Raw genomic sequence first — 10,340 nt, forward strand, 5'->3', positions numbered from 1 at the left:
ATTAGATTGTATTCTTTTCTCAATCTCAGTAATAAAGACATTTTGTTCTTCTCTGTTTTCTCTTCTGGTTTATGCTTACTGATAAGCTACTGTTCTCATTAAAAGTTTTGCGTGAATAATTATCGGTTTAACTCCAGGGAAAGATCATTAAGAATATTATTATCATAATCATCTAATGATGTATGTGTAATGTTTGAACTGATTGTTTTGTTTGATTATATACTGCATAGCTAAGCTTAGCTATAATTTATCCTGTTATATATCTATATTATATACCCATATAAATTACTGTCATGATCTTGTAATCAAATCAATTTAGTAAAGGAGTAGAGGCCTCTTATATATGAAGATATTTCAACTATGATATGAACAATTTCAGGCAATAGTTTTGTACTCTTTTTTTATCTTTATAGAGAATTAATGCTTCTTGTAGTTGTACTGTCTACCTGAGCAATAGCAATCTAGTTGAATATGAATCCATTCTTTTGTAGCTTGTTTGGCCCTTCTATATACATATAAATATATATATATATATATGTTTCTAAATTATATTCCAACAGAGATGGGAGCATATAAAACTATCCAATTTCTAATCACCACCAGATTCTTAGTCACTAGCTAGCTTAGTTTTAAATTCATACACACACAAAACAAATACAATACATATTTTTCAGAAAAATTAAAACTCCAATAATATAAATAGGAGACAAAGCTAATTATGTTCATTTCCCAATCTACTACCCCACTTGTATATAAAAGTAATACATATATAAACCTATCATTCATGAAATTGGCAGTAGGATCACATTCCAATTAGGACCCCACACAAATACATGTATATATATATCCACATATATACTTGTTATTCTTGATGAGATTTTAAACATGGATTGATTGATTAATTCTACTATAATTTTATAAAATAATTTTGGAACACTTATTATTTATTACATGTCATTATGGGGCCAATTAGAGGAGGACAACAGAGGCTAAAATAGGGTGTCCAAATTGGTTTTTATTTTTCATTTTATTGGGGCTTGAGGGAGTGAGAGTGAGAGTGGGAGCAACATGGAGGAGGGCCCCTCTTTGCATAATTTTGGTGGTATTTGCATAACAAAAGCATGACATCTGAGGCGTAAAGTTGGTTCCCACCCCACACTTATCCATCTAAATCCTTTTTTTTTAATTTTTAAATAATTTGTGTGAGATGGGCCCACCACTTCAAATCCCCACGTGTCGCTTCCTGGTTGCTTTGGGAATTACACGTATCAACGGCCCACATTCCAGTTCACGTCATGGTCAGGTACCCATCGCCTGCGACCCACCCGTTCCTATCTTCCTAACCACCTCTACTACTTTTCCCATTACACCCTTAATCGCTTCCCTTATTTCATATTTAGCCAAACTTAATTTACTATTTAGCCACATCACGTAGGTCCTATTGGTTACCCAATTATAGTCCGTCGAAATTCGTGCCGCAGCAAATAATTACCCGTCCGCAGCCCCCAAATCAAAATATCCTATTAGTATATTTTTTTCCCAAACTCCATAAATTTTATTTTTATAAACAAAGGCCTTCGCCATCTCAATACAAAATATTTTGATCTCTCTCTTATTTTACGTTCTTATTTCTCTCTCTCAAAACCCTAAGCTGTCACTGAAGAAGAGATCAGACTCTGCTACTTCTAGCTAGTGTTTCTACTTACATCTCTCCCATGGAGAGCACCGACTCCTCCGCCGGTTCCCAACAATTACAGAATCATCATCAGCCAAACCTCCCGCCAGGGTTCCGCTTCCATCCGACCGACGAGGAGCTCGTGGTTCACTATCTCAAGAAGAAGGTTATCTCAGCTCCTCTCCCTGTTTCTATCATCGCCGAAGTCGATCTATACAAGTTTGATCCATGGGAGCTTCCAGGTACTCAATTGAAATCTTACACAATGAATTCTGAATTCGAATCATGTATTTTCATTTTTTTGTTAGTGTGTGATTTTTTTTTTTTTGGATTTTTAAAGCTAAGGCGACGTTTGGAGAACAGGAGTGGTACTTTTTCAGTCCACGAGATCGGAAGTATCCGAACGGAGCCAGGCCCAATCGGGCGGCGACGTCCGGGTACTGGAAGGCAACTGGCACGGATAAGCCTGTATTAACTTCTGGAGGATCTCAGAAGGTCGGCGTTAAAAAGGCGCTCGTCTTCTATGGCGGTAAACCTCCGAAAGGGATTAAAACCAATTGGATTATGCACGAATACAGACTCGCTGAAAACAAAGCCATAAACAAACCTCCTCCAGGTTGCGATTTGGGCAACAAGAAAAACTCTCTCAGAGTAATTATTTATTATTAGCTTTTTAAATTTTTTGTTTGGGGGTTCGAATTTTATTGATATATATTTTACAATTTCTGAAGATTAATACTCCATACTGTTTTCTTCTGTACTGAAATATATAGCTTGATGATTGGGTACTGTGTCGAATCTACAAGAAGAACAACACGAATAGGGCAGTGATGGATCACGAGAGGGATCAAGAAGCGATGGAGGAGTTGTTGGGGCCAATGAACAGCAATAATCATAATCACAATCACAGTCATAATAATATTCCAGTACCTCATCCGATGGGCCCACATAATGGCAAGCTACAACTACTACTACCAAAGGCGGCGACACTACTAAATTATGGGGCGTTGAACGAAAATGACCACAACCTGTTCGATGGAATGCTAAGCAATGATCATGCCAATATTAATAGCAATACAACAAATACTACTAACAATGCTTCACTGCTCTTGCCACCTTCTTCAAATATGTCCCTCAAACGCTCACTCATTCACGGTCTTTACTGGCCCAACGAGATTGTGGACGATGAAGAAGCAGCGGCTGCTGGGCCCTTATCGTCTTCCTCAAGCAAAAGACTGCAACTGGATGATAGTTGTACGGCCGCCACAACGACCACCTCGATGGGCGAGGGAAATCAATCGACTTCAATAGCCTCACTGCTTAGCCAGCTCCCGAACCAAACGGCGTCGTTGCACCAACAGACAATGCTCGGAGCATTGGGGGGATCTGATGGGCTATTCCGGGGATCTTATCAATTGCCCGGAATGCACTGGTATTCATAATTTATAGGTACTTACTATATAGTTCATTTTACAATGAAATTAACATGAATTATAATAGTACTAGCTAGTGGCTGTTGTTGCTGCTGCTGCGCGCGTGTCATCACGTACGGCGTAGGGTCGCTTTGCTGATCATTATTTATTCTTAAGGGAAATACGTACCCCACCCTCAAGGACTTAAAATTTCAGGTATATTTATATACATAGATGTAGACATATAAAATTATACTTTGTTATACACTTTATATAGTTCATCATGTATAAGCTGTAAAGATTGGATTGGGAAAAAGATTTTGTTGATAGGAATGTTACGTAGTTTCAAAGCAACAAAAATATTATATAGCTAGAATGGCCTCAAATTCCTTCGAGTTTGATTGGCCCATTATTATATTTCAGTTATACTTTATGTATGTATATATTTACCCCTATATATTTATGTATAATCATGTTCATAAAATTTCCCTGCAGCTATAGATAGTTTATACGCATATTTAATTAATCTTTTATTTTGTACTTTTTGAGGAGCTACGCTTTTGTTTGTTGTAATATAATAATAAAATCAGAGATGAACCATATGTATTTTTCCTCTAGGATAGAACACAAAACTCTTGTGTAGTTTCCTTTTTATATAATTACGTACCCGCACACATTTGAAGATTATATAAATTATACAAATTTGTGGGATCAATATTATTAATTATTTATGTACTTATTAACATAGACATCTTATTAATTAGTGCAATACTTTTCTATTCCGTTGTCCATCGCTTATCTAACTAGTATAAGTAATGTTCATGTTAGTAATTCTATTACACACTCAAATTTCAAATGATATGTATATACATAAGTTATATAAGTGTCAAATTGACATATATTTATGTGATAAATATTTTCAACCAATTATCTTTATTTTATATGGGGTAAAACTGATTTACATATAGTTGTGTCAAATTTATAATTTTTAATGGAAATTTCTAATTTTAATTGCTCAATCATTGTATTAGTATATGTAAGCAAAGAAAAAAAAAAAGAAATTATGAAAATTTTAATTTTTCTACTAACACGTACGCAATGCAACTTGATATCATTTTGTTGAATTTTGTTGATTTTTCAAAAGAAAATATACATCTAACATGTTATTGGAAATATTGTGGACTTTATTTTCAATGCTGCATATATATGATAGTAATAATATACACCCGTATTCTCTTCTCAAACCTCTCATTCTGGCTTTGATTCAATATTTACAAAGCTAATTTCTAAAAAATATATCAAATAAATGATATTTATTTATTGTTTTGTGAAAACAATGATTAATGAAGGGCCCTACACGAGTAGTAGTTACAGATAAAAAAAAAACAATAAAAGATTTTTATTTTTTTATGAATAGAAAAAATAAAATAGAGCATAACATGCTGATATTTTTTTTTACGTAGATCAACCTTGTTTTTCTTTCATTCTATTCGCAGCCATGCCATCCGTCCTGAGAGAGAACAGATCGAGACATATAATGTGGCTGACTACGACTGATTGTATATATTATACCGTAAGAAAACAACGGCCAACCCAATACCCATCCACATCGCTTTCTAATGACGTATTACATGTTGGTTTCAAATCATATCCTACATTTTACATATTTATATATAAATAAATTCATAAGTAATATTACCACTTTATATTTTATGATATAGGATAATTACTATTTTAATAATTACAGTATTACCTAGTAATTATACAATTATTTTTAAAAAACACTTAATTAATTCCTTGGTAATTGTTCTTAGTTTTTTTAAAAATACTTATATGCAATAATAGTTAATTATTATTATTATAATGCAGAGAAAATTTGAATATTTCACTCCTAAAAATCTAAATTGTTGATCGGTTTTGTCAAACGGACTCTGGCCATTAATTTTAATGCACAAAAATGAAGAGTTTAATTCTTTTAGGCTTTCCGCGTACAAATAAGTTATGTTTCCTGAAATAGATAGGTTAGCAAGTTAATTAGACATTATTATTGTTCAGATTTCCACGATTACTAATAACATTCCGAACTTAATTAAATTTTTTTAAGGAAAAAATGACAAATCAATTCATATAAGTTATCCTAGCTTTACTAGCTTGTTAGGTTTACTTTCTTTTCCATTTGACTGAGGATAAGATTCTAGCACATATATGTCAATAGCTTTCTGATTATACAATCATAACAGAAACTATTTCTTCCTAATTTATATAATAAAATAAATGTGATTAATTTTGCTATTATATATAGATGTGTATAATTTCACACTGCCTAAATATATATAACGTAGAGAAAGCGAAACTATACATAGATCTGATGAGAGGTAACAATGTGATAATATCGAATTTAATTAAGCCTATATAGATAATATATAACTAAAAATTAGTGGACACTAAAGTTTCATTTGTGGTCAAGATCGATAAAATACCTAATTAGCTAGATAAACCTTAAAAGAATTTTCAAAGTACTAGTAACCAATAAAACAGATCTTATCTAGATAAAAAAACTATGTCCTTGAATAATAACCAAAGTAGTAGTACTACTAAATGAACGAAATACCTTTCTGGTGGTTATTATAGATAGATTACATAATTTCTATCCTTAGCCACCTAGTTAGGTAGCTCATAACCTGGACCAATTGCAGCAGCACAACTAAGGAAAAACCACCAGTTAGATTATTTTGATTTTACTTTATTAATTACCTTTTTACTTAACCTATATTCTTATAATTTATTTATATATGTTCAAAAGAAAAATATTTTCATGTGTGGCCGTGGGAGTCATTTTCTTTTAATAAAATTAGAGTGTGATTAGACGTAGCTAAGTATACTCCAATATGACCTTTGAGGTCACATAAATTGACAAGAAGAGACTACCTCACAAAATTTATAGTCTTTTCTATATCTCTATGCTGCTGACAATATATATATCATGGGACCCCATTCTTTGCAATCATCTTAAGGAATCATTATCTTCAACCACACAAAAATTAAATAACTTTTAATTAGCCTTCCATTCCTGGAAAAAGTACAAAACTGCTTTACAAAAATTTTGCTACCATATTACTTAATTCTGCAATATATCATTTTCCATGACGAAAATGCGCTATTATATCTCCTTTGATCCTCTTATGTGTGAATGGTATAATACGATGCTTTCTGAAAAACCCTAGAGAACTTTTGCCAAAACTAAATGACAATAGAAAATTAGGGTAAATAATCTTGCTTCTCTGTGCCGGCCATTAATTCTTTTTAGTGTGCTTTTATAATATATATTGTGAGAACGATATCGATATATAAAGCATAATAATACAAGTACATATCAAATTAATTGTATACAAACAATATCTTTCACATTTAAACAAAGTGGTGCATATATATACCTCCAAAAATAGTAGAACAAGCATTATAATTTATTTTTGTATAGGTTGCTAGAGTGATCAAGATTCGTAAAAATTGGTGGTTATTCTCCGTAGCTTTAATATTGACGTAATATTACATATATATATATATATATACACAAGGTTATTCCATATCATATTTAATGGTTGAGAAGAGATTAATAAAACGAACTTTTTTTTTATGATTATGCATAGTCCAGTAGAGATCTCCAAATAAGTCAGCCCCTCCATATATAGTACTACGTACGAACTACTAAATTAGTTCAATAGAACTTCTAATCAAAATATTAATTTGTAATTTTAGTATTTCAATTTATTACCAAAAGAAAAATTAATATATCATTCAATATGTGAATTTCAATTGCCAGTTGCTTTTAAATTTAAGTTGTGGGCGCACATTAATTAATACTTGAATAAAGTTGAATTATATAATTAAATGTCCCCAAGCCTATCTATTCACACATATATATATATGCTACGGTCGTTTTCCATGACTATATTGAACTTGACCAGAGAAAAGGGGAGAAGTATTATTAATTCACGATCACGTACGCCTTAATTGGTGTGTGTTACTCCAACCAATTAAAACCCTGTTCACGATTCTTACCCGTCATATATATTATTTAAATATACATCAGGTAATTTAGTGGCCTGGAATTTTAGCTCTATCTTCCCATCTCCAAATTTCAGGCCCATGTGAAGCCCAAAGGCATCAGGCCTAGTAATTACTATTCTCTGATTGCATTGATCTTTCTTTCTTTTCTATTTTTTTTTAAGATAGAATTGCTATATATTGGTGTAATTAAGTATTAGGTCTTATATAATTTTAAAAAAATAAATTTTAAGCAATATTACTAACTAATTGTGAGACGCTGTGTTAAACAATACTGCTGCTCAATAACAATACTCTTTTTAAGACCCTATGATCATGTGAGATTTCTATAAAAGCATTGTTATTTGAACAATTGGCACGAGTCTAATAATATAATGAGTTGATGAAGTGACACTTTATAATTAATTATTTATATTATTTATTAAATTAAAATATAGAATTCTTATTAAAATATATCAATAATAATATATAAGAAGTCTTATATTGTTGAATATATAATGTGCTCCTTAATTAATTAGTATTTCTCTTTTAGTAATTACATTTCCTCATACTCGTCATCTTTGGGGGATGGCCTATTATTAGCTTGCTACCATAGATGGTTGAGAGGAACTGTTGAAAAAATAAGAAAAATTGTAAACTTCTTCCTATGATTATAATTGAGTTTTTTGTATTCATATTTCCAATTTTTTACAATATAAGAGATTTGAAAGTCTCTTGTTTTTGTCTGTTGTTATTTATTCTCCTTTTATCAGCTTTTAGTGATTTTACTATAAACCCATGTAAATATATACATGATGGAAGAGGTTCTATTGACTTATTACTCGAACAAAAAGTGACCAAATATATTATAAGAAGAGTAGATTAAGGAGACCGATTTCGAAAAAGAAATTATTAATTAAGAGGGGTTTTAGATAATCTTTTACAAATATTATTATATATTAATGAGAATCGCCATATATATAAATTCAACAACCATGATTTCAAAGAAAATAAAAATAGAGTTATCGTCATATAAAGATATACGAAGGGCAACCTGCAGTGCACGATCACATTAATAAACTTACTAGACCTAACTACCACCCACCACATACGATACACGTACGTCATTTCTGTATCATTAAGCTGTGGTCATTAGTGGACTAGAAACTAATAAATGAAAAATAATAGTCATAAGTCATTATATAGAAATAATCTTCACTTAATTAGTTCGAATATGAAACTTATATGTGTATATGAGTTGTGTCATAATAAGCAAAATACTTGCAATATAAATTAAAATTTTCCAGTAATTTTATTATTATATATAATTAAAATAATGTGACGAAATTTATATGCTTAGAATTTTACTTATTAATTATAAAAGGAAAATAAATACTAATTGGTTAATTTGAAGAATAGTGATGGTGGATAATTTGAAATAATAGAGTATAGTGAGGGAAAAGAAATTATGTAGGAAGAAGAATTACAATGTCAAACTTCCGGTTTACCGAGTGGTTAATTAGTTTAGTTGTCAGGTCAAACGATGCGGCGGCTTCTAATAATAATTCCACTACTAGTGGCCATTGATTTTCATTTCTTTCTTTGCCCTTTTGAGCAAAATAATAACTTTATTAGTCAACAATTCAATAGTCAAAGCACAACCTTTATGAAAGTCTCTGAACGAACAAGTCGTCTTATATACATTGTTTTCGTTCTGAATAGAAAAATCATTAGTTTTAGTACTTTTATTCTAATAAAGTTCTTCATCAAATATATCTATCAAAAGAATTGTTCTTCGTCAAATATCAATAATTAATATAACGCAGCTCATAAAGTCGTATATATATAAGAGTTTCACAACACCCCAATGCAAACCAAACAATTTAACCATTAATATTTCTCATTTCGATAGGCATAAAATAAAACACATATACTCCACTCGATCTCTCTCTGCTCTACTCTACCCACCTCAATATTCCTTCATTGGCCTTAATTGCAAACATGCAAAGACTGAGTCAGAAGCAAATGGGAGAAAAGCTTCAGATTGGATCCAAAATGGAGAGGCTAAGACAGAGTCTTATGATAAGGCAAAAAAGTTATAATAATAATGTGGTTCCGAGTCCTAAATCTCGCCTAGCACGTACGTTTTCCGCAAGCATTAGCGAATCAGCTCGTAATTTTGTCCGATGCCACAGTGGTGGCCGATCATATGCGGCGCCAGCAGGGGAGGTCTTGATAAGAAGGGCGCTCACGCCGCCCAAACGCCGCATGACGCTTCGCTGGTGGAATTTCCGGTCAACTCCTAGTCGACTTTCTAACATGTCCATGGCTTAATTATTTATTAATTTTTGTTTTCTTCAACAAATTATGTATAGAGATCATAGTTGTCTTTGAGTTTCAGTACCTTATTAACATTCCTTTAACAGTTTTTTTCCCCTTTCGGTAGGGGTGTGTAATTTTAGGTGCATATGAATTATATGTACTTATTATATAGTGAAAAAAATTCCTTTATGTTGCTTCTTTTCATTTTGTTTTAGTACTTTGCACATGGAAATTCTTTATTTGTTTTTTTTTCAACAATTGATGATAGAGATCAATTGTGTTGATGAATCTCAGGATGAAAATGTCAAATTAAGAATAAATTTGGTCATGAAGTATTTTCGAATGAATCAAATTTTTCCGCATAATATATTGTGAAAGATGTTTCGGTGTGCAACTAGATGGAACATTTAAAATCGCAGATAAATGTGTGTGGGGACAAGTGGATACTCAAACAGGGAAGCCAAACTAGTTGAGGATCCATGAAATGTGGAACTATTCTCCCAAAGTTAATTTGGAGTGAAGATAAGGTTGGTATTTACACAGGATAAAGGGTTCACTAAGTATGGGGCAGGCTTGTTCTTCCAACAGTCCTTCATCTCTTGGTGGAAAAACTCTTTATGCTCTGCTGAAGTGCAATACTCTTAAAATCAAGCTTCCTCTTCTTATAGAAATCAAGCATCCTCACCATATATGGACTTCTATGACTATCATTTACATGCCTGGTTATGGACTTTGATGGTTGTTAGAAATTAGGATTGTGTGATTAAGGTGTATGGGGTTTTATTTCGAAATCAATTGACAATTAGAAGAGTAGCTTATGGATGTGTGGTACAATGAACGGAAAAAAATCACCTGTCCTATTTTTCCTGTTCCACTCCTATCCCCAC

At 32.0% G+C, this 10,340-nt stretch overlaps 1 protein-coding gene across 2 annotated transcripts; it reads left to right on the forward strand.

Annotated features, from left to right (window-relative positions):
* The first annotated feature begins 886 nt into the window (after positions 1-886).
* On the forward strand, positions 887-9,657 carry LOC115706270 (NAC transcription factor 56). Of its 2 annotated transcripts, XR_004009579.2 has the most exons (4): positions 887-1,917; positions 2,016-2,326; positions 2,449-3,303; positions 4,584-9,657. XR_004009579.2 is itself a non-coding variant. In XM_030633857.2 (3 exons), exons 1-3 carry the CDS (start codon positions 1,716-1,718, stop codon positions 3,115-3,117), a joined length of 1,182 nt encoding a protein of 393 aa, XP_030489717.1. In that variant the 5' UTR covers positions 887-1,715; the 3' UTR covers positions 3,118-3,571. The 2 variants fall into 2 exon arrangements, 1 of the variants encoding a protein (XP_030489717.1); XM_030633857.2 differs by lacking the exon at positions 4,584-9,657 and having other exon boundaries at positions 2,449-3,571.
* The last annotated feature ends 683 nt before the right edge of the window (positions 9,658-10,340 follow it).

Source organism: Cannabis sativa, chromosome 1 (genome assembly GCF_029168945.1).
Source record: "Cannabis sativa cultivar Pink pepper isolate KNU-18-1 chromosome 1, ASM2916894v1, whole genome shotgun sequence".
NCBI classification, from domain to species: Eukaryota; Viridiplantae; Streptophyta; class Magnoliopsida; order Rosales; family Cannabaceae; genus Cannabis; species Cannabis sativa.